Source organism: Somniosus microcephalus, chromosome 5 (genome assembly GCF_052327205.1).
Source record: "Somniosus microcephalus isolate GS21.2 chromosome 5, FLI_Smic_1.0, whole genome shotgun sequence".
In the NCBI taxonomy this organism is placed as follows: domain Eukaryota; kingdom Metazoa; phylum Chordata; class Chondrichthyes; order Squaliformes; family Somniosidae; genus Somniosus; species Somniosus microcephalus.
In genome coordinates this window covers 183801162-183816271 of record NC_140991.1, presented here as the reverse complement: position 1 = coordinate 183816271, position 15110 = coordinate 183801162, and the positions used below count along the sequence as shown (strand labels likewise).

At 43.4% G+C, this 15110-nt stretch overlaps 1 protein-coding gene across 2 annotated transcripts in view; it reads right to left on the bottom strand.

Moving 5' to 3' along the window:
• ccdc126 (coiled-coil domain containing 126) overlaps window positions 1–15110 on the bottom strand; it is a 145134-nt gene that overhangs the window by 84138 nt on the left and 45886 nt on the right. For both annotated transcript variants that reach the window (XM_085988478.1, XM_085988473.1), the window contains 3 exons: window positions 14450–14521; window positions 12432–12593; window positions 7022–7191 (listed from right to left, as the gene is read on the bottom strand). In XM_085988478.1, the coding sequence (XP_085844604.1) occupies window positions 7022–7191; window positions 12432–12593; window positions 14450–14521 (404 nt within the window). The remainder of the gene's footprint in view (window positions 1–7021; window positions 7192–12431; window positions 12594–14449; window positions 14522–15110) is intronic.

Genomic DNA, 15110 nt, shown 5'->3' with positions numbered 1-15110 from the left:
GCTCTGGGACATAGGTCTTCAGTACTACAGCCAAGATGCCGTCAGCACACAGTTTTATGCTATGTCCAGTGCATTCACCTGCTTCTTAATGTCACATATAACATTATCCATCCAACAAAGAATAGACAGTACCAGTGTGCACGCTATGCATTTGTCATTTAAACACAGTCTACATTCCATCAACACCAGGTTATAGTCCAACAGCTTTATTTGAAATCACAAGCTTTCGGAGCGCTGCTCCTTCTTCAGGTGAAGTGGAGAAATGCATAAAGACACAGCTTATATAGTCAGAGAATCATGTCAGATGTTTACAAGTAACCTTTCCAACTGCCATTTATCACACCTCGGCAGAGAGATAATCACAGCAGTCAAAGGTGTGAATGGTGTCCAAACAGGTCAGTCAGGGAAACATTACATCAAAGAACAATGAGGTGGGGTCACAAGGGGTCAAATATTGCAGATGCTGGGGTCTGTATGAAAAACAATAAAACAGACAAAAAACATTTTTTTTGGCTGGAAATCACAGCAGGTCCTGCCCTAAGCTTGACATGTATGCTCAAGCTGTCAGGAGATGCATCAACGCCAGATTCATCAGCCGCACTCACAAGACAGTCCAGAATGTCACCCGAGCACAACGCAACGCCATCCACGCTCTCAAGACCAACCGCAACATCGTCATCAAACCAGCAGACAAAGGAGGTGCCATCGTCATACAGAACAGAACGGACTATTGCAAAGAAGTATACCGACAACTGGACAACCAGGAACACTACAGACAGTTACCCGCAGATCCGACCAAAGAACACACCCGCCAACTCAACAGACTGATCAAAACCTTCGATCCAGACCTTCAAAGCATCCTACATGCTCTCATCCCACGTACTCCCCGCGTGGGAGACTTCTACTGCCTCCCAAAGATACACAAAGCCAACACACCTGGACGTCCTATCGCATCAGGCAGCGGAACCCTGTGTGAGAACCTCTCTGGATATGTCGAGGGCATCCTGAAACCCATCGTACAGGGAACCCCCAGCTTCTGTCGTGACACTACAGACTTCTTACAGAAGCTCAGCACCCATGGACCAGTTGAACCAGGAACACTCCTCGCCACAATGGACGTCTCGGCACTCTACACCAGTATCCCCCACGATGACGGCATCGCTGCGACAGCCTCAGTACTCAACACCAACAACAGCCAATCTCCAGACGCCATCCTACAACTCATCCGCTTCATCCTTGACCACAATGTCTTCACCTTCGACAACCAGTTCTTTACCCAAACACACGGAACAGCCATGGGGACCAAATTTGCACCCCAATACGCAAACATCTTCATGCACAAGTTCGAGCAAGACTTCTTCGCTGCACAGGATCTCCAACCAACGCTAGACACCAGATACATCGACGACATTTTCTTCCTATGGACCCACGGCGAAGAATCACTGAAAAGACTACACGATAACATCAACAAGTTCCATCCCACCATCAAACTCACCATGGACTACTCCTCAGAATCAGTCTCATTCCTGGACACACGAATCTCCATCAAAGACGGACACCTCAGCACTTCACTCTACCGCAAGCCCACGGACAGCCTCACGATGCTTCACTTCTCCAGCTTTCACCCTAACCACGTTAAAGAAGCCATCCCCTATGGACAAGCCCTGCGAATACACAGGATCTGCTCAGACAAGGAGGAACGCGATGGACACCTACAGACACTGAAAGACGCCCTTGTAAGAACGGGATATGACGCTCGACTCGTCCATCGACAGTTCCGACGGGCCACAGCGAAAAATCGCATAGACCTCCTCAGAAGACAAACACGGGACACAACCAACAGAGTACCCTTCGTCGTCCAGTACTTCCCCGGAGCGGAGAAACTACGCCATGTTCTTCGCAGCCTTCAACATGTCATCGATGACGACGAACACCTCGCTAAGGCCATCCCCACGCCTCCACTACTCGCTTTCAAACAGCCGCCTAACCTCAAACAGACCATCGTTCGCAGCAAATTACCCAGCTTTCAGGAGAACAGCGACCACGACACCACACAACCCTGCCACAACAACCTCTGCAAGACATGCCAGATCATCAACACAGATACCATCATCACACGTGAGGACACCACCCACCAGGTACATGGTACATACTCATGTGACTCGGCCAACGTTGTCTACCTCATACGTTGCGGGAAAGGATGCCCCGGAGCATGGTACATCGGCGAGACCATGCAGACACTGCGACAACGGATGAACGGACACCGCGCAACAATCACCAGGCAGGAGTGTTCCCTCCCAGTCGGGGAACACTTTAGCAGTCAAGGACATTCAGCCTCCGATCTTCGGGTAAGCATTCTCCAAGGTGGCCTTCGAGACACACGACAACGCAAAATCGTCGAGCAGAAACTGATAGCCAAGTTCCGCACTCATGAGGACGGCCTCAACCGAGATCTTGGGTTCATGTCACGCTACATGTAACCCCACCTGATGCAGGGTCATCCAGACTCGAGTCGACATTGGCCTGTTCTCTGTACACAGATGCGGCCGGACCTGCTGTGATTTCCAGCCAAAAAAAATGTTTTTTGTCTGTTTTTTTGTTTTTCATACAGACCCCAGCATCTGCAATATTTGACCCCTTGTGACCCCACCTCATTGTTCTTTGATGTAATGTTTCCCTGACTGACCTGTTTGGACACCATTCACACCTTTGACTGCTGTGATTATCTCTCTGCCGAGGTGTGATAAATGGCAGTTGGAAAGGTTACCTGTAAACATCTGACATGATTCTCTGACTATATAAGCTGTGTCTTTATGCATTTCTCCACTTCACCTGAAGAAGGAGCAGCGCTCCGAAAGCTTGTGATTTCAAATAAAGCTGTTGGACTATAACCTGGTGTTGTGTGACTTCTTACATTTGTCCACCCCAGTCCAACTCCGGCATCTCCACACCATACATTCCATCAGTAAACATTGTGTAATTGTTACATTACTGCACTTCATGAACAAGATAATTTGAACATAAACAAAGGGCTTAAACCAGTGTAATCACCAAGTGCATGTTTAATTCTTCAAGTTCTGAATTGAAAATTGAAAATCTGGTCTCTTGGAAACAAAAGTTGTTGCTTGAATTTATAAAAAAATGTTTAGTTTTACACATTGGACCCTTTGTCCACATCATTAAGAACACATTTTGGGACAATCTTAAGTGTCCGTGCTGATGGCTGGGATCCTTGCCCCCGGAATGCATGTGTTAAATTCAGGTGTGTAACATCCAAAATTTTTAATTGATGGTCGGAAAATCATGGGCAGAGCACTCCCGAATGTTCAATATGTGCTTTCAGTGGGCAAGCTTTCCCCCCAGGAGAGCCGATTGTAAAATTACATTCTAGGGAATTTAGCTTTGGTGAGACCGAGTTAAATTAGAGAAAAGTATCGAATATTCTACAGAACATTTTTTAAATTAAAAAGTTATTCTCACTTTTTAAATTTTGTGCAAAAGAGTTGCAACAATCTTCAGAGGGTAAATTAACATTATCTGAAGTTCACTTAAGTACGAAGTTCACTTCCACCCTTCGTGCTTCGGATCCACCCAGGATTACAAATATCTCCAAGATATTCATCGTTCCTCGAACTACTGCTCTCGCCGCATCCTGAGATCTACGCTCAACGCCATGCGGTGCCACATGAACACTCTTGACTTCTCTCTTCAGCAACACCGACGCACTCTATCTCAAAGCTGTCCAGGTCCACAGTTCCATTCCATCCTTCGACTCAGCCGACGCTTCAACAAAAAACTTTTTTTCTTCCTTTCCGATGTCAAGGATCGCAAGCTTCATCAACTCTTGGACACCAACGCCCCTCCGGAACCTTCTTCCCCTTCACTTTCCTCTGACCCCCCTTCTCCCAATCTCACCCCCTGCCGCGTTTTCACTATCCCCTCTGACCTTCCACTCTCTGACCCTGAACGATCAGTCCTCAGCAAAGGCCTGAGCTTCATCCCCTTACGCCCCCACCTCAATGAATTTCGAGCTCGGCATGATGTTGAGCTATTTTTCTGCCGCCTTCGTCTCCGTGCCCACTTCTCTGGCCAGGAGTCTTCCCCCCGCACAACTGACCCTTTCTCCCGCTTGCAGAATTCCCGTTCTACCTGGACCCCTCCCCCTGGCCTCTTACCCTCTCTAGATCTTTTCATCGCTAACTGCCGCTGTGACATCGGCCATCTCCATTTCTCTGCTTCCCCTCACTCACTCCAACCTACCTCCCTCTGAACTTGCAGCACTCCATTCTCTAAGATCCAACCCTGACATTGTCATTGAACCCGCTGACAAGGGTGGTGCTGTTGTTGTTTGGCGTACTGACCTCTACCTAGCGGAAGCTGAACGCCAACTCTCCGACACCTCCTCCTACCTCCACCTGGACCATGACCCCACTACCGAACATCAAACCACCGTTTCCAAGACTCTCACTGACCTCATCTCCTCTGGAGATCTTCCCCCCCGCTGCCACCAACCTCATAGTTCCCCAACCCCGCACAGCCCGCTTCTACCTCCTTCCCAAGATCCACAAACAGGACTGCCCTGGTAGACCCATCGTTTCAGCCGGTTCTTGCCCCACGGAACTTATCTCTTCCTATCTCAACTCTATCTTTTCTCCCCTTGTCCAGTCTCTTCCCACCTACATCCACGACTCTTCGGACGCCCTCCGCCACTTTAACAGTTTCCCGTTTCCTGGCCCCAACCGCTTCCTTTTCACCATGGACGTACAATCACTCTACACCTCCATCCCCCACCTGGATGGCCTGAGGGCGCTCCGCTTCTTCCTTGAACAGAGGCCCGTTCAGTCCCCATCCACCACCACCCTCCTCCGCCTGGCTGAACTTGTTCTCACATTGAACAACTTCTCCTTTAACTCCACTCATTTCCTCCAAATCAAAGGTGTTGCCATGGGTACCCGCATGGGTCCTAGCTATGCCTGCCTTTTCGTGGGCTATGTGGAACAATCTTTGTTCCAGTCCTACTCGGGTCCCCTCCCTCACCTCTTTTTCCCATACATTGATGATTATCGGTGCCGTTTCCTGCTCTCGCCCCGAACTAGACAATTTCATTCACTTTGCCTCCAATTTCCACCCTTCCCTCACCTTCACATGGTCCATCTCTGACTCTTCCCTTCCCTTCCTCGACTTCTCCGTCTCCATCTCTGGGGATAGGTTATCGACCAATATTCATTACAAGCCCACTGACTCCCACAGCTACCTGGACTACACTTCCTCCCACCCCGCTTCCTGTAAGGACTCTATTCCATTCTCCCAGTTTCTCCGTCTCCGCCGTATCTGCTCAGACGATGCCACCTTCCACACCAGTGCTTCAGACATGTCTTCCTTTTTCCGCAACCGAGGAGTCCCCTCTACCGTGGTTGACACTGCCCTCGACCGTGTCAGTTCTATCTCCCGCACTTCTGCCCTCACCCCTGCCCCTCCCTCCCGGAACCACGATAGGGTTCCCCTTGTCCTCACCTTTCACCCCACCAGCCTCCACATTCAACGGATCATCCTCCGGCATTTCCACTACCTCCAAAGTGATCCCACCACCAAACATATCTTCCCCTCCCCTCCCCTTTCAGCATTCCGTAGGGACCGCTCCCTCCGAGACACCCTAGTTCACTCCTCTATCACCTCCAGCACCCCTTCCCCTTCGCCTGGCACCTTCCCGTGCAAGCGAAGGAGATGTAACACTTGCCCCTATACCTCCCCCCTTCCCACTGTCCAGGGCCCCAAACACCCCTTCCAGGTGAAACAACGATTTACTTGTACTTCTCGCAATCTAGTATACTGTATTCGCTGCTCACGATGCGGTCTCCTCTACATTGGGGAGACCAAACGCAGATTGGGTGACCGCTTTGCGGAACACCTCTGTTCAGTCCGTAAGGGTGACCCCGAGCTTCCGGTCGCCTGTCATTTTAATTCACCGCTCCATTCCCACTCGGACTTCACCGTCCTTGGCCTCTTGTATTGTTCCACGGAAGCTCAACGAAAACTCGAGGAACAGCACCTCATCTTCCGATTAGGCACTCTGCAGCCTTCCGGACTCAATATCGAGTTCAACAATTTCAGATCATAACCTCGGCCCCATTACACATTTTTTCTTGTAATTTTCCCACTCCTTTCCCCCCCCCCCCTTTCCTTTTGTTTCTCTCTCACACCTGGCAGCTATCTCTTGCCCTGCCAGTACACTTTACACCTAATCTCAGCCTATTACCATCTCATCTAGCTCTTTTGTTTCTTTCACTTCTTTTCACACAGAATCACAGAAACCCCACAGTGCAGATAGAGGCCATTTCGGCCCATCGAGCCTGCACCGACACATATCCCACCCGATCCCCGTAACCCCTACACCAACACATATCCCACCCTATCCCCGTAACCCCACATATTTTAATCCCCCTAACACTAAGGGTCAATTTATCATAGCCAATCAACCTAACCTGCACATCTTTGGACTGTGGGAAGAAACCGGAGCACCCGGAGAAAACCCACGCAAACACGGGGAGAATGTGCAAACTCCACACAGACAGTCGCCCGAGGCCGGATTCGAACCCGGGTCCCTGGAGCTGTGAGGCAACAGTGCTAACCACTATGCCACCGTTTTGTCCGATCGCAGCCCTGCCTTCGATCTATTTTCTTTTCTTTCCAGTTTTGAAGAAGGGTTCCACCCGAAACATCAACTCAAATTTCTCTCCACGGATGTTGCCTGACCTGCTGAGTTTTTCCAGCATCTTCTGTTATTTTTTCACTTTTAATACATATTTTCACATTTCTTTTTGTATTTTTAGAAAGAAAAACAGTTTCTACTTTAGTTTACACTCTTAGTACCTTAAATAGCAATATAGTGAATGTTATCACTTTAAACAGAAACTGTACCCAACTGAAATAAGCCAGCAAATATACAATTGTTTTATTCAGCTCGAGGTTACTTCTTGCCAGATATTTAAGAGACTTGTGTAGCTTGTTCAGCATATCTTACCGTTTCAGCTCATCTACTGATGTAGAAAGTCTCAAATTGTGACCTAGTAAATACACAGAGGCGATCAGGTCACTCCACTGCACCAGCTCCCCAAGCGGGCCTCCCTTAAAGACATTCTCGGCTATCTTAAATCCAGATTCCTTTGTCAAAAGGCCTAAATGAAGTAAAATCTAACAAAAAAACAAATGAGAAAAATGGTTAATTTTTTTAAATAAAATAAATGAGTTTTTTATTATAAAGGATTATGAAGGAGGCTATTGAGGCACTGATTCAGAGTTTAAAAGGTGCAATTAGATTATGCATCTGTGAAATATGAATTGAATTCACATCTCTTTTACACTTGAGTCAATCCCAGTCTAAATTCAGACATTCCTGCACACTCCAGTGCAAGAAAATGTCTAATGTAATGAGTTACTGCTAGCAATAAAAGTAATAGTGAACACAATTGACTGTTTTAACCACGCACAATGCAATCAAAAGAGGCAGAGAAGTGAAACTTTGGAACAGCAGAAAGAATCTCTAAATGTGTCATTTGGGATTAAATTTGGGGGGAAAAATCTGAACATGAAAGGATAATTCAAAGTAAAGCAAATCGGTCTCGGTGTATAATGCACCTTCCGAAATCGGTCTCGGTGTATAATGCACCTTCCGAAATCGGTCTCGGCGTATAATGCACCTTCCGAAATCGGTCTCGGTGTATAATGCACCTTCCGAAATCGGTCTCGGTGTATAATGCACCTTCTGAAATTGCTCTCGGTGTATAATGCACCTTCTGAAATTGCTCTTGGTGTATAATGCACCTTCCGAAATCGGTCTCGGTGTATAATGCACCTTCCGAAATCGGTCTCGGTGTATAATGCACCTTCTGAAATCGGTCTCGGTGTATAATGCACCTTCCGAAATCGGTCTCGGTGTATAATGCACCTTCCGAAATCGGTCTCGGTGTATAATGCACCTTCCGAAATTGCTCTCGGTGTATAATGCACCTTCCGAAATCGGTCTCGGTGTATAATGCACCTTCCGAAATCGGTCTCGGTGTATAATGCACCTTCCGAAATCGGTCTCGGTGTATAATGCACCTTCCGAAATCGGTCTCGGTGTATAATGCACCTTCCGAAATCGGTCTCGGTGTATAATGCACCTTCCGAAATCGGTCTCGGTGTATAATGCACCTTCCGAAATCGGTCTCGGTGTATAATGCACCTTCCGAAATCGGTCTCGGTGTATAATGCACCTTCCGAAATCGGTCTCGGTGTATGATGCACCTTCCGAAATCGGTCTCGGTGTATAATGCACCTTCTGAAATCGGTCTCGGTGTATAATGCACCTTCCGAAATTGCTCTCGGTGTATAATGCACCTTCTGAAATTGCACTTCATTTGTTAGTGTATTTTATTTGTACTTGATTTCAAATGAGCATCCCTAATGACTTGTTGAGTAAATGCATATATTGTGTGATACTGAGCTATTCAGAAAGGGAGGCCCCAGGTTTAAGGGAAAGGAATATTCAGCCATCATTCCTGCTCCTGGTTACCATTCAGTGGTTTTTCCTGTAAAATGTGTACAGATCTGTATTTGTGCAGATATCAGGTGAGGACAATATTGAGCTAGACTAGAAAGCACTCTATGGTTGAATATTCTGCTGACACTCACTGTCTAGGCTCATGAAGAATGAACACTTGGGTAAGCTATTAGAGACCTGCCAGCATTGATGAAACTATATCCCAGCAAGATGTAGAGCTTTTAGAAGAGGAGAGGAAAAACAGGGAAAAAATGTTTTACTTTCCTGAGTACAATAGCTGTTACATTGTGACCTCCCCTCCAGTGTTGACTGAAGGCAGAGTCTATGTATCATATGAACAAGTACTATGTTCATATATGTCTGTTATTGAAATTTACTGAATTTCAAATCAGCCTCAAGAGCCCAATATTAAAATAAATTGTTTAATCCTTTCCCTGGAAGAAACTTAGCATAATAGCAATCTATTGTTCTGATTGAAGTATCTCTTTTGCTTAAATATTCAGTTTCTGTGCATCCAATAAACTAACTGGACTAATTGACCAGTTACATCTTGTGGAACAGCAAGAAATCAGTTGTTCACCACAAATGCATTCAAGTTCTTGGAATAGAGTGGAGTGATCCATTCAGATCTGCTCCACAGAGAATTTCATCCATGACCCTGCAGATCATCAGTGGGTAGGTGTGGAGTAGTACCTTGTCTCCCTATCTGTATAGCTGTTCTTCTGTTTATTCAGCTGCCGTGTCCCACCACACTGCAGCATCAACTGATTACGAGAGCAACTGTAAGTACCTAAAAGGATATACCCTGGTTCTTCCAAATCTAAGTTAGCTTATCTCCAAGACATCATTATGGAAAAAAAACTCGATGTATGCCACTACCCATGTTTATAAGCCAAACTTTCCTTAGGTAATGTGTCCCAAGGTTTGTGAAGCTCCAACTGTAATTGGCAGAAGGAACTGTCAGATCATAGCAGTCCATGCAGTATAAATTTAATCTTGAAGGTGGTGCATTTTTTTCATTAACTTCAATTATATCATTCTGGATGCAGAAGTCCACCCAATTCCTGCCAATTCTGAATCATTTTACTTTTATCTCTCCCAAGGATAAATTAATACCCTTCTTCTGCACAATATATATATTAGTAGAATCCTTAAGATAGATTTGTTAATACGTATTACAAGTAGCCTCTCATATGCAAATCATAGCAACTTAAAGAAATGTTACATCCCTGCTAAAATTAGTGCATTAGGTTTTCCACAGGTTACATTTTTGTTTAATTGGAGTGGAGCTCCCTTAATTGTCCACTAACAATTAAGTACTCATTCACTTCAATCCTATACCACTATGTTATTGCATGGTTATATTTCTACGGGGAGGGAGCGAGCTAGATGCCTCTTCATGGGGGCACAGTTTGAAAGTAAAGCAAGATCAAGGGATAGTTATCACCGGAACGCTTTTGTCAGCCTCCCACTTGCCATTTCAGTGGCAGCATGAGAGGACGTTGCACGTCTGCTCTATTGCAGAAGATATGTCGGCAAAAACAGGAGAAATAATTGGGGCAATAAAGATTAACATCTCAGAAAATGCCCATCATGAGCGATTTAAAAGCAGGCGTGTCAACTTAATGAAAGTATAAACCTAAATTATGCATGACTGTGCAGTCTTATTTTTCAGCTTTTATTTCTATGAGGATTTATAAAGAAAGGTTTACAAAATCCAGCCAACTGAGAGCAAAAGAGAAACACTCAAAAATGAACAGTGATTTCATCACCTAAAATGTGAACATTTTTTGGAGCGGTATGATGAAGAGGATGCTGTTACTTCACCTTCCTCAACAATCTCACATTTATTTCAGGAACTTGGGAACTCTGGTGAAGACTGCATTTAAAAACGAGCGAAATATTTCGATATTTAAAATTTGTTCTTGGGATGTGGGTGACACTGGTAAAATAGTAGCCCATAATTTGCTGTCAAAATAATGGTGAGGCTAATGACGTTGTCATTATTCATGCATAAATGCAACTTCTGGCGTGGGCAGATGCATGGTTAAACACAGAAATCCAGAAGTTGCAGTCCAAGTTGTGCCACTCCACCACTAGCTTCACGAAAATGGCATCTTGCTGTTTGCCTCATCATTGAAATGCATTGAATGGCGTGAAGTTGCATGGTACATACAAAGTAAGCTCGCCACAGAAAGTTATGTCTTGTCCATTGCAGTGCAAGTGCCCTTTTAATGACGTGATAAGTGTTAATTACTGCCTGTCAACCTCGCTGGCATATCTGAACAAATGCGTAATTTTAAAAACACCTGTACTAACTATACACTACTGATAGACATATCACAGATTAACTTGTTTTAATACATTAATATACAAATAATATAAGGCTGCTTTGATTAAGCTATGTGGTATTTGTTTGCACCAGGTCTAAGGGCAATGTGTGTGTGGTCACAACTGGGAAGCTAATTTTTATATAGAGGAAATGTTGTTCAGAAAGCCCATCAACCTGTGGTTACTGTTAAATTGCAGAATACCAGTAAAGTCTAGACATCCTGTGCATACATGAAGCTCAAAAACTTGTGAATAACACACATCACAAATAAAATCTGTTAAATAATACTGCCAATAGTTTTCATGATTTTGTCAACATTATGTAAACACAAGCAATAATTCCCTGGTCTTGATAACTCTACAATGGGTAAACTGTTCTCCATTACAACATTTAATCAAATAAAAGATTAATTATTGCCACAGCAGGAAAAGGTTTGCATGCAAGAATATTGTGCTCTATCCCAGCAGAAACACGCCCATAGGTCATGGAGCAAACCCTGCAATGGGGCAACCCACCCTGGGAACCCACAGGAGCGTGCCTCCTACTCATTACATAAAACAGGATGATATTAAAATATGATAGCTTGCATCCAGGATTTCCACGGCCAGCACAGAGGAGAAGGGAGGTATCCTTGTCATCCTTATCCCACACCAGTCCCGCCTCATACCTATCCTTGCTGACCTACATTGATTCTTAGTCCCCCAACAACTAAAATTTAAAATTTCCATCCTTTTGTTTAAATCCCTCCATATTCATGCCCCTCCCTATCTCTATAACCTCCTCCAATGCTACAATTCTCCCTCCCAAACTCTCAATTTCTCTGGCATCGTCTCCCTTTTTTCCTACCATTGGCAGACATGGCTTCAGCTGCATAGACCCCACACTCTGGAATTCCCTCCCTGAACCCCTGTCCCTCTCCATCTCCTCCTTTAAGACCCTCTTAAAACCTAACTTTTTGATCAAGGTTTTTGCCCCTCCTCCTACTATCTGCTTATTTGGTTCAGTTTCCATTTTTGTTACGCACCTTGGGATGTTATTCTATGTCTAAAGGTGCTATACAAGTGCAATTTGTTGTACTTTCCTATGTTCCTAACAACCTTATTGTGTCAATGTTTTCTCCTGTAAGCATCTTGCAACAAAACTGTATTGTGACTTCACAAATTGCATGTATGTATTTTTTCTGTGAAAAAAATGTTGATTACAATTAAAAAAAAACTAGCCAACAGATTTGTAGATGCAAAATATATAATTCACAATAATTTAATGTAAATGAAAGTCAGTGCAATTGTATTTTAACCAACCATCTGATGTCTTATATAATAGCAAAATACTGTGGATGCTGGAAATCTGAAATAACAGAAAATGCTGGAAATACTCAGCAGGCCAGAAGGGTCCCAGACCTGAAACGTTAACTCTGTTTCTCTCTCCACGGATGCTGCTTGGCCTGCTGAGTATTTCCAGCATTTTCTGTTATATCTGATGTCTTAATTGGCTTGCATATATATTTTTTTGAAACTAAATTAAGAATTTTCAGGAAATGTGTCTTTAGTTTTATACCTTTTTCTTTGGTCGATTTTCTAAATTCTGTTTCTTAGCCAGTGCTTTCATATCTGTTATCCATTTCTCCTTCATCCTTTCTAGTCTTAGTTTTATCCATTTGAGTTCTTCACGTGCAGCCAGTATTTCTAGCAAACCATCCAGGCTGGTCACAACCTTGGCCTAACAACAAGAATAATATTAGTGATTCTGAACCAACAATACAGAAAATAATGTAGCAATGGCAGAAGAAAGAATATTAATAACTAAGTAGTACTGCAATTTTCTTTTCTCCAGCAACATTGCTGCTATTACCCTGAATGCTCCCTGTTGCAAACTTCCGTTATGGATTAGATATTATCTCGGGTGCAGCGGTGCTGATCACTGCCGTAAGCAATATGAGCATCTTACATTCAGGGGTATTGCCCAATATCTAACTCTCTGATAAGGTAACCCAGGGGTGTAACGATAGGAACCCTTTGTGATTTTTAACTGAATATCATGTCCTCGCACGTGCACTTCTCCAATCTTTCCAAAGGGGGACTGAAATGCTGAGTGAGACGAGGCCATATGCAAATCATTAAGCTGCCTTATTTTACAGATAAGTGAACGTACAAAGCAACATTCAAAGCAAATTCCTCTTACTTCATTTATTATCTCTCTCTTTGAAAAATTGGAATAAATAATAAACCATGCGCCATATACCTTTCATTGACTGACTACTTTTTGCTATTACCTTTCTTTCTAAGTAACTGCTAACTGCAAAAACTAAACTCTTGCATTTTAGCTTCGAGCTCCAGGGCAAGGACTGTTGCTCACAGTGTCTTGGTTTAAAAACCTCACTGCCCCCGTGTTCCTTTTCATTTCTTTTTCTGTGACTCTGAGTTTTACTCCCTATTCAGTGATTTGTTAGTATGCCTTTCAATAAAATGAGCTACCACTCCTTCCCCCTTGGAGTGTAGATTTAAAGAAAATATCTCCTGTCATATTCCAATATGCATAACTTTACACTTATCCACATTAAAAAGTAACTACCTTCCTTTGTCCATCCTACTTAGTTGGTCCAGATTCTTCATACTGGTCACCTGGCCACATAGCTTGGTGGCATCAATAGATTTTATATTACTGTTAGTGCTCTCCTCCAAGTCATTGATGTGTGGTGTGGACAGCAGGGGCACCTGGCTGTAGAACTGCACTCAACACTGCCCCATAGAATTTATTTTCATTTGTCACCTTATGGTTTCTATTACCTATATAATTTTAAATTAAGCTAACTAATTTACCATGAGAAACTTTATCAAATGTCTTCTGAAAACCTGAGTAAATAATATCCACTGGCCAGCTCTTGTCACTTATTTAGTTACCTCCTCACTGAATTCCAGTAGATTCATCAGAAATCACCTACTGTTTCTAAATCCATGCTGGCTACTCCTAATGTGCTCCTTACATCAACAGTAATATCCCTTAAAACATTCTTCATTCCCCACTATGGCTGCTAGACTAATTAGTCTATAATTCATGATGATTCACTCCTTTTCAAATGTCAGAGTAACACTATACTCCAGTGCGCTGTGGACTAGCTTGGTCCAGGCAGCTGGCAATTTCCACGAACAGATGTTGCTGGGATCACAAAATCAGGACTCAATTGTTTAGAACTTTCTTCTGAATTAATCAATAGATACTAAGGTGTTCTTCAATCATGCTTCATTATACATTTCAGTGCAGAAAATAAGTGTAGAAATTCCAAATCATTCAAGAAATTGATTTCTGTTCATAAGGTGCCAATACTATCTGTTGATTTTATCTAATACAGAACATAATGACAATTTTCACAAAAATCACTGCCAAACATACACTATACATATACATTTACTGTATTTCCAGAAGTATTAATGGAAAGCAGGAAAATTCTATGCAGATTATACAATGTGAAAGTTTTTAATCAAAAATATATTTGAACTAGAATTAGGAAAAACTACTGCTACTAATTGTGTGTTTCTAAAAACATTTAAAATACATTAATGATTCATCCCTCACACCTTGGGTTTTAAGGCATCATCATCAGCAATCTGCTTTATTCTTACTGGAAGCATGGGGCAGAAATTCTCAACCTGAAGAATTTTAAAAGTTAAACAATTAGTACAAGCATTAAAATGGAACAAAGTAACAGAAGGCAACATTTTTATTTTTTTTAAACAAAGAAAAAGAGATTTTGTCCTTTTTTCCCTAAATTGGATGAGAACCTGCTGCTAACCCTCTTACTCTGAACTAGTTGCTAGGAGATATACAAGACAGACCCTGGGTGACTGTCCCTTCAATTTTCTCTCTCTTGCAGTGGGGGAGTGCCTGTCTTTTACACAGTACTTCCTTAAACCATACAGGTGAACTCACTTGTTACACCTGTTGTTTTCCCAAATGGTGAATTCGTGCTCATTTCCAAGTTGTGGGGAACTGTACAAGTCCCAGATTTTGCAGTTTCCAAAGCCCAATTATCAACTACATTTTAAACCTGGATCTAAAACCTTGCTTCAGATTTCCTGGTCATTCTTCTAGTTTGCAGCTTCAGCAATGCCATTCTCTGTTACTTCGTCTTTGTATATTTCTCATTCTATTCTATTAGGGGGTCCTACCTATATCACTGCTGCAGATTGCCTCGTCTTTGCAAGTCTCCTCCACTCTATCCATATCTGAAACATCCAC